The 18,372-nt window shown below is 37.3% G+C and overlaps 1 protein-coding gene across 5 annotated transcripts in view; it reads left to right on the top strand.

The window, feature by feature from the left end:
- The window catches only part of sptbn4 (spectrin beta, non-erythrocytic 4), a 107,126-nt gene that overhangs the window by 70,608 nt on the left and 18,146 nt on the right, over positions 1-18,372 (top strand). For all 5 annotated transcript variants that reach the window (XR_001481701.1, XR_001481700.1, XM_015390757.1 and 2 more), the window contains 9 exons: positions 5,316-5,579; positions 6,144-6,368; positions 10,110-10,199; positions 11,131-11,409; positions 11,516-11,646; positions 13,415-13,619; positions 14,888-15,133; positions 15,316-15,450; positions 16,051-16,295. Coding sequence is in view for 3 of the 5 variants with exons in the window: in XM_015390757.1 (XP_015246243.1) it covers positions 5,316-5,579; positions 6,144-6,368; positions 10,110-10,199; positions 11,131-11,409; positions 11,516-11,646; positions 13,415-13,619; positions 14,888-15,133; positions 15,316-15,450; positions 16,051-16,295 (1,820 nt within the window). In the remaining 2 variants the exon portion in view is untranslated. The remainder of the gene's footprint in view (positions 1-5,315; positions 5,580-6,143; positions 6,369-10,109; positions 10,200-11,130; positions 11,410-11,515; positions 11,647-13,414; positions 13,620-14,887; positions 15,134-15,315; positions 15,451-16,050; positions 16,296-18,372) is intronic.

The following is an 18,372-nucleotide window of genomic DNA, read 5'->3' as shown; positions in this document are numbered from 1 at the left end:
CGACTTTAAAATAAGCTTCTCTGTTAAATAGTGTTAAGTAGTCTTTCTTCATCTGTTCATCAGACTTTCTTTTGCTTTAGTGGTTCCTATTTTTACCTATTTGCTCCTCCCTGCACTTTATGGCTTTCCCCACAAATTCCTCGGTATTCACCTTCTTTAGCTCTCTTCACTCCCTGCTGGATTCTTCTGTTAAACCACATGAGTCCAGATGTTTAAGAATAACCAGGCTTCACTTCTGCCTGCAGATCATGGTGGATTCCTTCAAAAACATGAGATCACTGGTGAAAATATTGTGGATGGAAAAATTATAAAGTTGGTTGTTTTATTCATTAAGGACAGTCATGAGACAATGAACAGGCAGGGAAGTAAATGAAGCAAAGCCCCCTCAGTTGGTGTTACTGTAGTACAGAGATCCGGATCTATATGCTTACGTTTGCGTTGTTCTGAATGCTTAATGTGGTGTTTATTCAATAAGTGGTGTTCTGTTGCTGCAGGATGACTGGACTGAACCTCAGCCAGTCAGAGACACTAATCTGGATAAGAAGGGTTCAAATCCCATGAGATGAGTGGTTTAGGACAATTTGATGAATTAGTTCTAGAAAGAGAGACTGATAAGTTTTATTTAGCTATTATAAGTTTCTTTTGATACAAAATTTTAAAAAATCTGATGTTTTGTCTCTGTAGATCTAAAAACCATTAAAGTGTTTCTCTTAATGTTGTATGAGCTTTAGAGGTGAATTTCTTCAGGGGACTGTATATGTGAGCATGATGAAATGAGCATCAGTGCTCTGTGAATATGCGCTTCTTTCTGTGCGCTTTTAAGCCTAAATCCATTGGGGATTGGATGTTCACTCAGACTGCTTGATAATTAACTGACCTCATTAAGAAGGACAAGATCAGCTTCACAGTGAATTTTTGTTTCACTCACTCTCTATCATTATCTTTTTTAATTTCTTTATGAGAGCGGTAGGGTACAGTTCTTGCTGCATAAATAGTTATTAACAAAAAATGAAATAAAATGGCCTGCAAATCTGAGACTAAGGCTTCAGTTAGCATGCTTAGTGCTAATTGGACCAGAAAAGAAAATACTGAACTTTCACTAATTGAAGTATTTTGGTTGTTGGTTTTCTTCAGGGTTGTACGGGTTTTACTTAGTTATATTTTACTTAGTTATATTCTCTAGGCTTATTGTTGTAAGGAAGTGTCTTCATCTTAGTTCATTCTTTGCATTTAGCCTCTTAGAGTTTTTTCCTTGTATTTAGAGTTATTTCCTGTAAGATCTCTGATATATTCCTTTGGTCTGTCTGTGTTACTTAGTCTTCCTTTCTTAGTCTCTCAGCTTACCCTTCTTTCTGCGCCAAATATCCCCTTATTGACAAACCTTTTTTCTATGTAATTGCGCTTATCCTGAATGAGTTTGCCTAAAATGAAAATATTGATATTTTAAAACCAATATTGCGGTTTTATTATTATTTTTTTCTTTTTGCACTACCTGCAAGCATGTAGATGTTTCACTCAAAGGTTTCAGTTTTTGTCATGAAATCCTGCTTGTCCATAGTCCGTTGCTGCTATAACCTTTGTGTAAATAAGTGCTTAATTCTACTTGCGTGCAAAAATCTGGTGCAAGGTGCAACTCTCCCAGGCCACTTGGGCAAACTCCTCTGGGTGAATCCCAAGGCGTTTCACAGCCAGCCCAGAAACATAGTCCCTACGGCGTGTCTTGGTTCTCTCTCTGGGTCTCCATTTAGCGCTTAAGATAAAAAAAATAAAATAAAAAAACTTTTTCATTTGTCAATATGTTCTATCCAGAACTCCTCAAGTGGAAAAGTTTGAGTTTCATTTAGTTTAATTTCATAAAAAATGTTAAAGGAATCTTTGGCTATCTGATTACTAATCGATTAATCATAAAAACAATAAACAGATTAATTGATTTGCAAAATAATTGTTAGTTGCTGCCAAAACAGAGTGAATCTGGATTTGAAAATTGCATTTTGTTAAATTATTATAATGAAAATGAAATTAATTGCAAATCCCTATATTGCACACACCTCCTAACATATATATATATATATATACTCACTTAGATCTTTGTTGGCTTCTTACATTAAATATGCTCTGTTTCCCTGCCTGTTCTTCATAAGTCAGATTCATTCTTGGTTTTCCTCTTTCCAACCTTGTAAGATAATTTTATTTCATATTGAATTATGAAAACATATGACTGTTGAATTTTTTTTTTACAGGGAGACAATTATTGCTCTTTGAGAAAAATACGTCATGGTAGCTTTATGGTAGCATGGCTTACAAATTTTAATCTGAAAGAATTAAATATAATTTGAACTGAAGCAATTTCAATTGAGATGATTTCTCGTCCGGATAAAATCAAATATAATTTATCAGTTTGAACTCCTCATATCTAATGTCAAGCACAACAGTGGATTATATGCACTTCAGGTATTTTAAGCAGCCACAGAATCTTGGAACACAATCAAATTTTTTACAAAGCTTTTCAATGTTAGTGTAGTTGGGAAAAAGGTATGTAACTATTTGCTCCTGTTAAATAAGATCGATGGATTTCACTCAGTCTGCACTTTATTTTCATATCTTTGCAAAGAGAGAACAGTTCATCATATTCATCATATTGCTTGGTAATCAGCCCTGTTCTGCCTGGGCAGCGTTTGTTCTCCCTTACTTACAATAAGGGAAAGTAGTCTGAGTCAAATCAATTACAGACACTTTGGTTAAACACTAACATGTTATGAATAAACCTTGACAGAGAATTTGGTTTGTTACTGGAAGAAGGTATGTCTGGTCTACAAACACCCTCCGAAGGGGAATTGTGAGGCCTTGCAGATGAAACAGGCTGAGTGAAAACTTTTATAGTGAGTTAATAGCATAAATTAATATATGAAGTGAGAGAAACTAAATTCTCCGACTACAGTTAGTCTGGATTACAGCTATGAATGTCTTGTGTGTTTTAAAACCCTTAATTTAAGGTTTTAATTTTAGATGATAGTAAAGACAAAATTTTATTTTTTTATTATTATTTTAGCACCTAAGGGCAAAAAAACAAAGGTACAGCTGACGAAATTCTCAAAGATACTAAAACAGGAAGTAGAGTGACTGTGATTTCTGAGCATTTTTTTTAGACTTAGCGTAAATATTGACACAGTAGCTGCCATGGCCTGAGTGTGACGGATACACTGACTAGCAGATGTCTGCAGTAAAATCCACACCAGACAGCAGCACAGTGAGTATGACCCATCTGTCACTGGTAGCATCAGCGCACTGTCAGGAGCTGTCTCTTGCTGTCCTGCAGGTTTCTACCTCTTTCTCTGTGGGTGTGTCCCTCAAAACGCTCTTTAAATAGGAATTAAGGTCAACAATAGCTGTCTAGAATTTTTTTTTTTTTCAGGGACACATATTGGTAGAAAACTCCAAAATCCACATATGTTTTTAATAGCTGTCATGTTGTCTCCCCAACAATAGATGTGTTAGCGGGAGCCTGCTTAGTGGCTCTTTTCATTCCTATATAAACTCCTAACACAAAACCTGATTTCTCCATTTGCTCCTCTTTCTAGAGAAAATACAAAGTCTCTTCCAAACTCGTATCATCATTAAGGTAGAAAAGTTGTTGATAATCGGACATCTGAATCCTGCAGTCAGTTTAACCCAGAAAGAAGAGAAAGGATTTTCCTTTTCGCTGTGGGATTTATGCAGATGATATCCGCATGTGCAGTAGAGAATCACGGCTCTTTTTGAAGTGTAGACTGAGCGATACAGAAGCAGCTCCGTAACGTGGGTGAAGCTGCTAGAGCCAACGCAGCGCTCCCACTCACTCACTGCAGCGGATGGCACACATCTGCATCGGGAAAAGACGCAACAGCAGAATGAAAGCTGACATAACCCACTTACACTGGAAATCACAGTGATGTAGTGTGGGCTGCCTCTGCTTCCCCTGTTTGTGTGTAATTGGAGAGAAAGTGAAGGTTTATTATTCAGATCCATGTTTCTGTAAATTTTCACTTTGCCCTAATGACTAAATGGGCCCCTCCATCACATTCATTGCAGTTTGCAATGATAGAGCAGTATGTGGATAAATGTGAGTCAGACAGGATGTTGTTCTCCACGGATGATGAGTCACTGCGCATAGAGGGTTTAATGGTCAAGTCAGAAATTTCCCCCCTGCTAAGCTCCAAATGTGTGTGGTTTTTCTTCGCTAGGTGATGTAAAATAGTTATTTCCACTTTATTTTTCAGCCAAAGTTATTCCTGTCAAGTAATTTTATGAGGAAGGTCCAAAGAGCTACTTTTGGCTCTGTAGGTGCAGGTACACCCTTAAAGTGTGACCTGTTACTGAAATCATCAAACTCATGCTTTGTTTTTTAAAATGTTACTACACATCATGTATATTTAGTTGATTTTATTTTTTAATTTGGTGTAAAGATTTTCATCTTTTGAAGATTTGCTGTGATTTGCTCCATTGTTTATTTTATTATTTTAAGGGTATTGCTGTACATTCTGATCTTTTTTTAATGTAAAGCACTTTGAGTTCCCTTGCCGCTGAAATGTACTATACTAACATTTTTTTTATTTTTTCCTTTGCCTTACCAGGGCTAAATTAATAAAAGGAACCTTAATAAGCATGAGTGATGTGTAAGTATAGTTTTTAAAAAGAACATCAGTGGAAAATCCAAATACCTTAATTTGAATTTCACAATTTTTTTAACTTTTCTTTCATGAGTTTGTGGTTCGTGTGTTTAGGATTGTATTGTCATGCAAACACAGTTTGTTTTTCTTTCTTTTTTTACTTCTAAACATGCTGTAAAAATGCATTTTTTTTCTATTTGCTCTGTAATAGATGGGGAATCAGTTCTTTGTGTGAAGCACATAGGCTCCATTGGATTGGTCTGAGTTGAATAGGAGAAGGATTTTGTTGAGATAGTGTGAACTGGGGTAGAATGAAAATAAATGAACTGAAGCAGGTGAATGTAAAGAATGGTGCTCCATCTGTTTGCACAGCGGGGGGTTCTGAATGGGATGGGGTTCAAAAGGAGGCAGAAATAGGAAAAGCACGGGGGGTGGGGGTTCTGGAGGTATTTTTGGCTTTCTTAGGCCAGTGTGGTTTAAATTGTTTAAATTATTAATGAGGTTGAAGTGATGAAATAAAGAAATGATTCAGGTCGGCCTCAGTTAAGCATGATTATATGTGCATTTTGCATCCTAGAAAAATCAAATAAAAGTTACAACACACCAAGTGCACAGCTTAGTTTATCTTGCTCTGAAGTCTTAAAACGTCTCCTTCTTATTTCCACCCAGGAAGGCAAGCAGCTGATTAAGGAGAAGCCGGAGCTGAGCCCCGTGGTCCGGAAGAAGCTGGAGGAGATCAGGGATTGCTGGCTAGATTTGGAGAGCACCACCCAGGCCAAAGCCCGCCAGCTCTTCGAGGCCAACAAGGCGGACCTGCTGGTGCAGAGTTATGAAAGCCTCGACCAGAGGCTGGGCCAGCTGGAGTGTCAGCTGTCCTACGTGGACCAGGGACAGGACCTCACCACCGTCAACAAACAGCTCAAGAAACTCCATGTAGGTGTAAATGAACGGGCCTCCAGCTGAGGTTTGACCCAGAAACCACCTGGTTTAAAAGGGCGGTTCTTTTAGCAATTAAAAACATTTTGGGGTCAGTTCTGCAGCAAGTCTGTGTGTCCTGTTTTAAATTTATTTTTATTCTATTAAAGAATATTTAATAGGATTTTCAAGGGACATAAATGAAAAACATTATCAACAAGAAACAGACCCAAGTTAAATCACACATATATTTATAAGTAAATGTTCTGTATGAAAATGCTGATATGTAAGAACAAATAGTTTTTTTGTAGTTGTTTTTATTATTTGTTATTACTTTATTGTTTGCATCTTTTAAAAATTTCTTTTTATCCTCCCAAACTTATTTACTAACTTATTCATTCCCTCCACTTGCGCTGCTTTTCAAAAATGTATATTGTTTAATTATAAGATAAAATAAAACTTTTTATTGGATTAAAATTTTATGTAAAATAGAACTGAAAAGTTACATTTCTGTTAAGGTTTCTGAATAACTTTAACCTTCATCTGTCTACCATTTTCCACCCCCCGCTCTCTCTCTTTTAGACCATGGAGTCCCAGATGGAGCAGTGGTATAAGGAGGTGGGTCAGCTGCAGGTTCAGGCGGCTTCCATCCCGCAGCAGACACAGATACAAGGCACGGTGGTGGAGCGACAATCCGCTGTAGAGACCAGGATGGCCCGACTGATCGAGCCATTGAAGGAGAGACGGAGGCTTCTTCTGGCATCTAAGGACGTTCATCAAGTCGGGCGAGACCTGGAGGATGAGATTGTGAGTTGGAGACAGCAAAAGAACATTTCTACTGATCTTTAAAAAGATGCGAAGAATATAAGACATGCTAGGAATTCACTTTGTGATAATTATTCTAGTCGTTTAGATATGAGCTAATTAGGAAAAAATGAAAATTCTACCTTCTAGAATTAATTTATCTAGTATTAGGTCCTCTGTCTAAATATGTGGTTCAGTAATGTTTATGGTCACAGGTAGATAAAATACAGCGTGCAGACTGATGCTACTGACATGGATGAAAAGAGGGGTCTTAGAGTCTCTTTCTTCTAAATATTGCACAGTCAGCTGTTTGTAAAAGTGGAAATTGGTGTTAGGCCAAGGAACGTCACAAAGCTTGGTCAGCACAATACTAAGAGATCTGAAGGTTTCCACAGCAGGGCTTGAAATTAACTTTTTTGCTCACAACAGCGGTTGTTAGTGGCTTTCCAAAGTTACTAGCCAATCATCATTTTTACAAGCCATCATTTCACTTTTTGGCAAGTATTTTCAATACAACTGAAGCTGACTTAGGCATGCTATGGTTTGCTAGAACTAGATTAAAAGTTGAAAGAAGTTTTCTTATTGCAAATCAAAATGGGTGCAGGTAAGTGTAATATTCATTCATACACAGTATTTAAAAGTGGGAAAAAAACCTTCAATTAGCAATTGTCAATATATCATAAAACATTGCTGCAAATAGCAAAGGGAAGTGGTGGCCTAGTTGTTAGGCCATAGAGCTTGGAATCTAGAGGTTCTGAGTTAAAGCCCCACTCCCACGGACTGCCACTCTGGGTCCCTCTTGCACCACTCTGGGTGCAAGACCCTTAAACCTACACTGCTCGCCGGGCGCCGCACATTGGCAGCCCATGCTTCCGAAGGGGGATGGGTTAAATGCAGAGAGTTCATTTTGTTGCTCTCTTCTTGTGACAGTATAATGACAATAAGAGCTCGAAAAAAAATAGTAATTTATCAAACAATGAGAAAAAAAAATTATAATAAAGGTTCAAATGCGTACAACTCAGTTACTGCATAGTAAGTAAGATATGATATGATCTGCATCACCTTAAAGGGGTTAGTTTGAGTGAAAAGTTTAATAAGGAGATTTCTTAAACAAAAAGTTCAATATAAGTATAAACATTAGTGGTTTTACCATTTACAGGGTAACAAAAAGGACATTTTCTTACACTAAATGCTCAGAAAACAACCAGTAAACTCATCTGCATTCTCCATGATTTAAAGGATAATTTCTTGTTGTTTATAAAATGATCCCTCAATGCTGATTCCTCTAAAATCAACATTATCTTATCTTATCTAATCAACATCTTTATCTTAAGTGTATATATTAGTATATTTTTTGCATGCCTTATACCCTAGTGTTTTTAGAGATTTTTATAATTGTATTTACTATTTCATGTATGTTTCATGTTGCACGACTGTACCACAAAAATTTCCTAGTTGTGAACCTCTTCACTAACAATGGCAATAAACCCGATTCTGATTCTGATTCTGATTCTGATAAATTACACAGTAACTGAAAAAAACCCATCTTATTTTAGCATTATTTGTTTGCTTGTATAAATAGTTTATTTTTTCTTTATATTTGCTAATCATGCAGTACATTAAATAAATGATTATTAACTTCATTAAAAAATCAGTAAAATCACAAAAATCATTATATTTCATACTGTATTAGTGTCAGGACATGGTGGGGGTATGAAGGATGTTGTTGGTTTGTTTTTTATTGTTAGCGTTACCGTTTATGTTTTAACTAAATGTGCTGCCATATCACCACCCCCGAGCTTCACAACTGTGTTATGTCTGAAGTAAACAAACACTGCGTGCAGGAAGTGCTTATGGGAATTGTAGTGTTGTAGCATCACATTTCAAATTGGTAATTCATTCAGATGTCATTAGAGAAAAAGACAATTACAAATGTTTTTATAGAATTCAACCTGCTAAATGTCATCGTGGGGGGTTGAGGTTGCTTGAGGACCCAAATGCAGAGATGAGTGAGGCAGAGATGAGTTCTTGTAGATTTAATGAAAAACGGAGGCAAACATCCAAAAACACAAAAAATACTGAGAACCAGATAACCAGCAAACATCAGGGAAAGCTCAAATGGGGGGCCAGAGATGAGGAAGCAACTAACAACAAGGAACTCCACAGGTAGAGAATATATGGGAGACAGAACAAAGACTGGGGTAATCAGCTGATATGGAGCAGGTGTGGATGGAAGTGACTAGAAGGGAGCTAGGGGAAATGAGACAGGCACAAATGGGCAATAGAGAGTAACTAAAGACTGGCTTAAATATAACACAGAATGGAGAAAAAAAACAAAGGTCAACAAAACAAAATTGCTTAGAGTGAGAACTGGAAACTAAAAACTCAAAGTCCCAAAAGGGGAGAACCATAGCACTAAAGCGATTAATCTGAGTTAATTTGTCTACGTTCACACTGCAGCCTGAAGTGACCCAAATCTGATTTTTTGGCCCACATCCGACCTGGATTTAATCTTTTCATGGCAGTCTGAACAACACAGATCCGATTTTTTCCAATCCAACCCAGACTGCTTGGCTATGTGGTCCTGAATCCGATACGGATCTGATCTTTTCAAAAGTGACCTGTGTCTGAACGGCAAGGTCGCATTCATCCGGCCTGAACGCTATTAATACGCGACATAGCTCACTATTCTGCTTCTTGCTATGCAGAAAAGGCAAGAAAAACATCAACCATGGCAGATGATCATGCAGAGAGCAGTATTTATGTTTAACCATCTTGAAAAGATTGTGTTTTTAAGGTTTGGAAAGATCGCTAGATGCTCTCCAGGACTACATCCATGTTTACTTCAGTAAACACCACACACACTGGCTTGTGACATCATTGCATCCTCTACTGCTTATGCAGGACACTTAAGCTGTATGAATGCAGTTTACACAAGAGATCACTTATAAGTCGCATATATATGGAAATGTGAACGGCAATGCGAAATAATCGGATTTCACAGAAAAAATCGGAATTGAGCATCAAGGCCTCCTGTGAACGTAGCCTTTGTTATCTGCCACTCCTGAAATTTGTCAGATGTTTATGTCAAGCAGCGTTGATAGCTACAGACCTACAAACTATATGTTGCCTTCAGATCAACTAAAGAAGAGTGAGAGCATTTTGAAAAGTCTTTAAATATAAAGCAAGACCTCTGGAACATTTGTAAGGATGAAACCAATGTAGTGATGATGAGTTGCGTTTGCAGACAGCACCAACTCCTCACACACACTGCTGAGCACGGTGGTGGAGCGATGATGATTTGGTCCTGGTTTGCAGTCACATAGCTGGTTAGGATCTGCTTAGTCAAACATGAACCCATCTGTATACCAACATCATCTAAGATTAAATTGTAAGACCAGGTTTGACTGATGAGTCTTGGTCCAAGCTAGACCCCACAATCATTGAAGCAAAGATGTAAACCACCATGTAAAGAGGACGATAGAGTCAATCATCTGAAAACTGCTGAATCAGTGGGTGCAATTTTCCACAAACATCTTTTCTCGTTTGTTCTACATTTACTTGAGAAAATCTGAAATCATTTGTGTGTTTTTTGTGCACTTGAGATTACATTTAGCTAATTTCATAGCATTAGATAAAATTAAAGCTTTGTAAACCTGGCATTTTCTATGAACTTCAGAAAATAAAACCAGTATATTCCTCCGATGCTAAGATTTTTGTGTTGTCCTGTTATGGTCACTGTAGTTATGGGTCCAGGAGCGCCTCCCTCTGGCCATGTCCCAGGAACACGGCTCATCGCTTCAAGCCGTCCAGCAGCTCATGAAGAAGAACCAGGTAAGAAAATCAGCATGTATTGTTATTGGGACTGAATGCAGTGGTGCTGCCCGAGTGATTCATTCACTAGATATTACAACTCTTAACTACCATCTTTAAATATAATATTTAAAAATTTTGTTTGGCATTTCACCAATTAGATGAGCCCTTGTTTGATGTATTACCTACTGTAGATTAAGTTGACAAAAAGAAAGTTATAACAAGTCAAGAAAAAAAGGTAAAAAGCTAATTGAAAAGCTAAAAGTAAATGTTAATAAGCCTAGTTAACAATTATATTAGGGTTTAAAAACTTAAAAAATGTAATTGCCAGTATCAGCATTAATGCCTCTAAGGTTATGTTGGACCAAAAAAAAAATTGTTTCTTTTACTCTCAATGTTTTTTATGAATTTCTTATAGAAGCACTTTTGTTATTTTTCTTAATACATTCAGGCAAGTTGGCGTTTCCATCATAATATCTATATTTTTTTATTATTACAAAGGTAATAAGTTATTGTCCTGGGTTCCAAAAACACTATTGACTTGAAATTGTGATTAAAATTTTACTGAGTGGCCTATAAAGGGTTATATCTTCTTACTCTCATCATCTTACTCTCTAATATCTGTGATTTCAGAGCTTTATTTTGTGTCCTGGCTATTTGCTTCTAGATTTAAAGCCCTTGGGAGGTAGACGTTTTCTGAAATTTTATAAAACTTAAATCTTTTTACATTTGAAATCCTACAAAGGAACCATTTTAGAAACTGCTTGAGGGAATCACAATGTTTGATGACGATGATGTAATACTGACTAAATTAAGAGGAACATTTCACCTCTGCCTTTACCCTCAACATGTGATTTAATTTACATTAAACATGAATGAAAGAAACATGGACTGCTTTTCTTCCAAATGCATGCTCAAAGCCATTTTAAATAGGTTTCTTGACTTGTTGCAGACACTTCAAAGAGAGCTGGAGGGACACAGGAGCAGAATCGAAGATGTCCTGGAGAGGGCAGGGATCATTGCCTCCATTAGGAGCCCAGAAGCTGATTGCGTCAGAGCAGGTCATGACCAGCTTGCCCAGCTGTGGGCTCTGCTGTGGGCTGAGACAGAGAGGAGGCAGCTGGTCCTGGACGCCATGTATCAAGCCCAGCAGTATTACTTCGACACAGCTGAGGTGGAGGCCTGGTTAAGCGAGCAGGAGCTGCACATGATGAATGAGGAGAAGGGAAAGGTCAGTTATTTGACAAGCTATGGAAACAAAATATTTAAGGATCAGTGTTTTGAAAATTATTCATTACAAAAAGGTCTTTGTGTGTCACTGACTGCTTGAACTGCAGGATGAGCCGAGCACGCTGCAGTTGCTGAAGAAACATTTGCTCCTGGAGCAAACCATCGAGGACTACGCTGAGACCATCGGCCTGCTGTCACAGCAGTGTCGACAGCTGCTGGAGATGGGACATCCAGACAGGTGAGCTCTAAAACACACAGAATCTCACAAACTGCCTCACGTCACAAACAGAGAAAATGACCAAACCATTACAAGGAGAGCTCTTTATTAATACGTTTAGCTGAATTAGGAAATCATGTGAAATATTCTAACGTTTTTCAGTACACAACAAAACTGATCTTACAACCAAAAATAAGATTTAAAAAAATAGTTGATAGCCAATATCAGCATGTATTGTTCTTCCAGGATAGGATTAACATATTTCTACAAAGCGCTAAGAAATAGATAAAATGGCTTAATTGGTAAACCTTAATAATCCCAAATAATAACTTATACTGAAAGATTTGGTTATGAAACCACTGATTGGATGTGCTATTGGTACTGCTGTTCTTTTGTAATTGTGCTGTCGACACCAGGTTCACATCCATATAGAAAGTGCTTAATAGTAAACAGGCGGCGCAGTGGGATGATGTGAAAATGCTGGGTCTGTGTTTTAATTAAATATTGAAATTAGGAACAAATGTAACGTTACTCGAGTTATGAAAGAGGATTATTTTAAATGAGAGACCAAATCAGCTCAGAGTTTACCATTTAAGTTACCGCTAGCTTCTAATGTTAGCGATCAGCGTGGTTCATGGTGCTAGAATTACTATCATGTAATCTCTGCATGTTCAAGAACAGGGGTCTTCAACGTTGTCCAGGTCAAGGACCCCCAAACTGATGGAGAGATGGAGCGGGGACCCCCTAATCATATTTATTTTATGAAATTGTGTTATATCAAACTAGTCCTATAGTCACTCTATTACAGATGGTGTCATGTAACGAAAGTAATTTCTCCCTGGGATTATTAAAGTATTTCTGATTCTGATTCCTCTTGATGGGACAGGTGTTGTGAATAACATTGTGCCCAGCTTCAAAGAGGTCCTGTGTGTCGCTGAATGTGTGCATTGATGACTGAAAGATGTGTTCTGCCTCCATTTATCTGTTTACTACAGTCTGTTGAATTCATGTTATGTGTATTTAAAGACATTTCAATTACTGGAAAAAATTGCAGGGGGGAATATAAAAAAAAGTCTAATCAACCAAAATTTTTGCGAGCCCCATGCAGTCCCTCTGTGGACCCCCTAGGGTTCGCAGACCCCCTGTTGAAGACCTCAGTTTTAGAACATAATCTAGCCTAGCACCTGCCTATTACAGAAACCTCCCAAAGAGTGACAATCTTTTTTAAATCCTACCTGTTCAATTATAAAATGAGGTAAGAAAGCCAGAAGAACATGTTTCATTGTACTTAGGTTATCCTTCATATTATCTGCTAATTGTGCAGCTCTCTCTTGCTGCCTTATGGCCTAAATGAACTGGAGACATGTCTCAACATACCATTGAAAATTCAGCTTCTTAAAAGTTTTGGGCTCTTTCTCTATTTCTCATTTCATATTTAAACACTGTTGCTGAGGTTAGCTAGATTTGAGTCTACATCACACAGTGACAGCATCCACACAGAAGAGTGTTGTTATCCTGACCTGATATTGCTCTGATATGATGAGTTCACTAATCAAAAATAAATGTTGTATTTTTTAGTATCCACTACTAATCAAGAATTAAAAATAAGTTAAAACTTTTGATCACCAGTACTTTAGTGTACCTCTACTTAGTGTGGTAATTAATATAAAATATATGTTTTATATGCCAGGCAGTCTATTGCATGTGAACTGTTATATACATTATAGCTTGGTTTTCCCATTGTTTCCAATTCTTCATTTTTCCAGTCTTTTTTTTTTTTTTTCCCCAGCGAACAGATCAGCAAGCGTCAGTCGCAAATAGACCGACTGTACGTGTCCCTGAAGGACCTGGTGGAGGAGAGAAAGAGCCGCCTGGAGCAGCAGTACTGGCTGTATCAGCTCAACAGGGAGGTGGACGAGCTGGAGCAGTGGATCGCCCAGAGGGAAGTGGTCGCCAGCTCGCCAGAACTGGGCCAAGACTTTGAGCATGTCTCCGTAAGTTTGTCTTCAGATGTTTGTGGATGAAGCAGACATTTTCTCTCATTTGGATTAGATATTTATCAGGCTAGACAAAGCCTGGTATTTTAAAAGATAAAAGGCTTATACTACAGTACAAAATTATTTAATCAAAGATGTCTTCTCAGCTAAAACATTGTTCTTGGTTTTTAAATGAGGACAATTTAAGATGTTAAATGATTTAATGTTATTATTTTCCTGAATATATCTTTTGACAGAATATTTAGATTCAACTTTAAGTTTAGAAATGTGGAAATGTTTCGATATTTTGAATAAAAAAAGTATCTATGACATGGAGTATCTATCTATCTACTATCTATCTATCTATCTATCTATCTATCTATCTATCTATCTATCTATCTATCTATCTATCTATCTATCTATCTATCTATCTATCTCCTATAAGAATCATTTTCTTTATTTAATTTGTTTATGAAGAGATAATACAAAGTTGCGCAAATTATATAGAGTTTGCCTGACTTGTATAGTTTCTCTAACTTTGAAAACATGAAAGCAATAGAACAGAAACACAAAATGACACATATATGAATAGATTAGAATGGAGTAAGATAACAATGTTTTCAACATTTTTTTAAATCTTTATTTATATTCATTATTCTACACATTAAGAAGATAAAGATTTGAGGTACGCCACTAAAGGTGCCCACTTGCAAATTAATTTAGCCGAATTCCCCCTCACAGTTAATGTTTTTTTTCTACACTCAGAAATGTTCTTACAGTGAATAGCTGTTGTAATATAGATGGAGATGTATGAGAACTTACAACTTAACAGGAATTACTTTCAACATGTAAATCCATGTACATAAAATCTTGTTTGGACCAGGCTGTAATATGTGGTGAGAGATAAACTGGAAATAAAGCTCTGTTTGTACAGAGTCCTAACATTAGGGTTCTTTGAAATCTCTTTAGAGTCTTTTGGGATCTGCAGGTTGTTCAGATCTGTCCATGAAACGGGAGTAAAAAGAGGCGAGGTCGACAGTTTGGGAGCTCAGTGTAGGAGGATTTATAAAAATAAATACCAGTTGTTTTATTTCCTTTTGTCGATTTTTTTTTTTTATATGTAATTTACTTCACCGTCCATCATGTGAATCTGTACTATTTCACTAAGAGAAATAGCATCAAAAAAGCATTTAGAGGGGAGAAACAATTACTTTATTTATATCATGTTAAGCTCAATGTTTTTTTTGTTTTTTTTATCCCGTTTCTTTTATCTAAAATGCTTCCAGGTCCTCCAAGAAAAGTTTACAGAGTTTGCCTCAGAGACGGGAAGTGTGGGGCAGGAACGTGTGACGGCCGTCAACCAGATGGTGGACGAGCTTATAGACTACGGTCACTCTGAGGCCGCCACCATCGCTGAATGGAAGGACGGGGTTAATGAAGCCTGGGCCGACCTGCTGGAGCTGATGGAGACCAGAGCGCAGATGCTCGCTGCGTCACACCAGCTGCATAAGTTCTTCTCAGACTGCAAAGAGGTAAGACACAGAGATTAAGATCGTATATAAGACATCCGGACACAATGCTGCAGCAGGTATACTTATGATGTTTTTAGGGATCTTGCAAAGCCCTCTGGATATTTATGAAAATATATTTACTCTGTATTTGTTTTCCTTTCAACAGATTCATGTAACCTACCCTGAAATTTATTAATTTACAGATTTTGGCTCAGATAGAAGACAAGCACCGCAGACTACCAGAAGTTCGGGCTCGGCAGGGGAGCACCTCCAACACCAGCACCCTGCAGAGACTCCTGCAAAGCTTCGAACAGGACATCCAGCTGCTGGTCACTCAGGTACAGCAGCTCTATGAGAGAGAGTATAGCTGACAGCTTCTAGCTGCTGCTTGAGTTTGTTTGGTTTTCTGGTTTGTAAAAGTTTTCCTTGGACCTTTTGAAATTTTTTAAATCCTGGGGAGAATCCTCAGGAAAAAAAGGGGGGCTGAATAATTTTCTAGAGTTAAAGGTATTTTTATCAGAATTGTCCTTGGTCAACTAATTATAGAGGGATCAAAATGTATTTGTCTCTTAGTCAAACTGTCTTTCAGTTTGGTAAATTTTACTCCGACAAATTTCCTGTATTTGATGCAAAGTATTGAAAATTAAAGACAATACTGAAGCTAATCATTGATTTTTTTAGTTTAGAAATATTTATATATACAGTAGTTAAAAAAGATGATTCTTGCTTTTTGCCTCTTAGGTAATAAACCTTTAGAACAAAAAATGATGGTCAAACTTTTTCCATGATTATATTTATGTACTGTATAAAATCATCTCTAGAGGTTTGTGATTCTGAGTTCTGCCAGCAGGCCCAGCAGCTGTGTTCAGTGCGTCATTTGGATAAAAAACTCTGCTGTTTATGCATTGTTCTGGTTTTTTGTTCCACCGCTCTGTCAGGTGCGTCAGCTGCAGGAGAGTGCGGCCCAGCTGAGAACGGTGTATGCAGGAGAGAAGGCCGAAGCCATCGCCTGTCGGGAGCACGAAGTGATGCTGTGCTGGAAGGAGCTGTTGACATCATGCGAAGAGTGTCGACTGCAGATCACCACGGAGACGGACAAGCTGAGGTTCTTCAGCATGGTCCGGGATCAGATCATGTGGATGGAGTCAATCATCTGCCAGATAGGCACAGGAGAAAAGCCAAGGTACATACAGAAAAATTATACAAAGAACCCCCAGCAACTGGAGATTTGTTATCATAATAAACCAGACAATAAAAGTTAAATAAGAATATATATTTTTTTTCCTTTCTGTTCCCTTAACCCGGGGGTCGGCAGTTCCAGAGCTGCATGCAACTCTTTAGCGTTCCCCTTGCGGCTCCCTGGAGCTTTTTCAAAAATTTATGAAAATCGTTTTTTTTTTTTTTGTTTGTTTTAATATGGTGTGCAGGAGGTCAAACAAAAAATAATTATGTTTTCCAATGCTGTAAACATTTGTATAATAAATAAATTTAAACGATAATTTGCGTTATAGCCATAGAGATCAGTGGTCATAACTTGCAGCCAGCGCAGCGCAGTGACAGGCAAACAATGCTGCTGGATCCCAAAGGGGACAAAAGGAAAATAGCTGATGAGAAAAGAGGATTCAAATGATGGACCGAATCAATTGCTTTCATTATCAATGCGGAAGGATTGCCTGCATTTTTGCTTGGTAATGAGAGGTTGGCAAAAAATAAAAATACAAATTTGGAAAGGCATTTCCAGGGAAGGCAAGCTAAATATGCAGCCAGCAACCAAGCTGGGGGAAAGAGAAAAGGCGTGATTGCAGAACTTCTGGATAAATTAGAGGAGAGCAAATTTAGATTTAAGAAGTGGGTTGCATCTCCAAACTCCATTACTGCTGCTAGTTCCGTTGCAAGGATGGAAAACCGTCCACAGGTCAAACAGGTAGCGCTCTGATACAGGGATGAGAACTTTCTTCCATTTTTTTCCCCAAATCCTAAAAATATAAATCACACGAAGGAACTCTGAGATGTGGGATGTCAGGCTTAGAGAGCTCTGCTCTCATGGATGTCAGTTCCTGCTTGGTTCCTCATGACTCAGTCAACTCCTCCCAACAGAAACACGTCCACCGTAGAAAGATTCCTTTATCGTATTTCTATAATTTCATCAATGCAACGAAACTTAAACCGCGTGGTGAAGGGCGGTAAAGTGGTGCGCGATGACACTGCTCGTCCCTCACCTCATGCTGCGATGTGACATTTGCTCAAGGATAAACATTTAATCATGAATGCTTATTATACATTGAAGCCCACAAAGTCCTTTTCTATAGTTGGATAATACACTTAGAGCCCGTGTTTCCATAAGAGGCATGTATGAGACTTTTACATTTTTGCGGCTCCAGACATATTTATTTTTTGGTCTAATATGGCTCTTTGAGCAGTTTGGGTTGCCGACTCCTGCCTTAACCTTTTGGAAAAAAAGCTGAAAGGTTCATTATTTTCTATGGAAATTAGCTTCAGGAGCCTTTTTCTAAGGACCAGGGTTTTATTAAGAAAAAAAATATATATTTCCAATGTAGAAATCTACCCAAGAAAACTGATGAAGTATTAGGGCCAGGTTAGAGATTTCCCTCTTTTTCTCCAGAATAAAGTTGTAACATCACAAGAATAAACTCGTAACCTTATGAAAATAAAGTCATAAAATTATTAGAATAAAGTTGTAATAATATGTGAATAACGTCATACCATTACCAGAATAAATCGTAACATTACAAGAATAACGTTGTAACATTACGAGAATAAAGTTGTAAGAATATGAAAATAAAGTCGTAACATTACGAGAATAAAGTCATAACATTACAAGAATAACGTAACATTACAAAAATAAAGTTGTAATAATAGGAGAATAATGTTGTAACAATAGGAGAATAAAGTCGTAATGATATGAGAATAAAGTCATAACATTACAAGAATAACGTAACATTACAAAAATAAAGTTGTAATAATAGGAGAATAATGTTGTAACAATAGGAGAATAAAGTCGTAATGATATGAGAATAAAGTCATAACATTACGAGAATAACGTTGTAACATTATGAGAATAAAGTCCTAATAATATGAGAATACAATCGTAACATTGCGATAATAACGTTGTAACATTACGAGAATAAAGTCATAACATTACAAGAATAACGTAACATTACAAAAATAAAGTTGTAATAATAGGAGAATAATGTTGTAACAATAGGAGAATAAAGTCGTAATGATATGAGAATAAAGTC

This window comes from Cyprinodon variegatus, unplaced genomic scaffold (genome assembly GCF_000732505.1).
Source record: "Cyprinodon variegatus isolate N-32 unplaced genomic scaffold, C_variegatus-1.0 Scaffold510, whole genome shotgun sequence".
NCBI classification, from domain to species: Eukaryota; Metazoa; Chordata; class Actinopteri; order Cyprinodontiformes; family Cyprinodontidae; genus Cyprinodon; species Cyprinodon variegatus.
The sequence above is the reverse complement of the archived record's forward strand: the minus strand, read 5'-3'. Positions and strand labels throughout refer to the sequence as shown.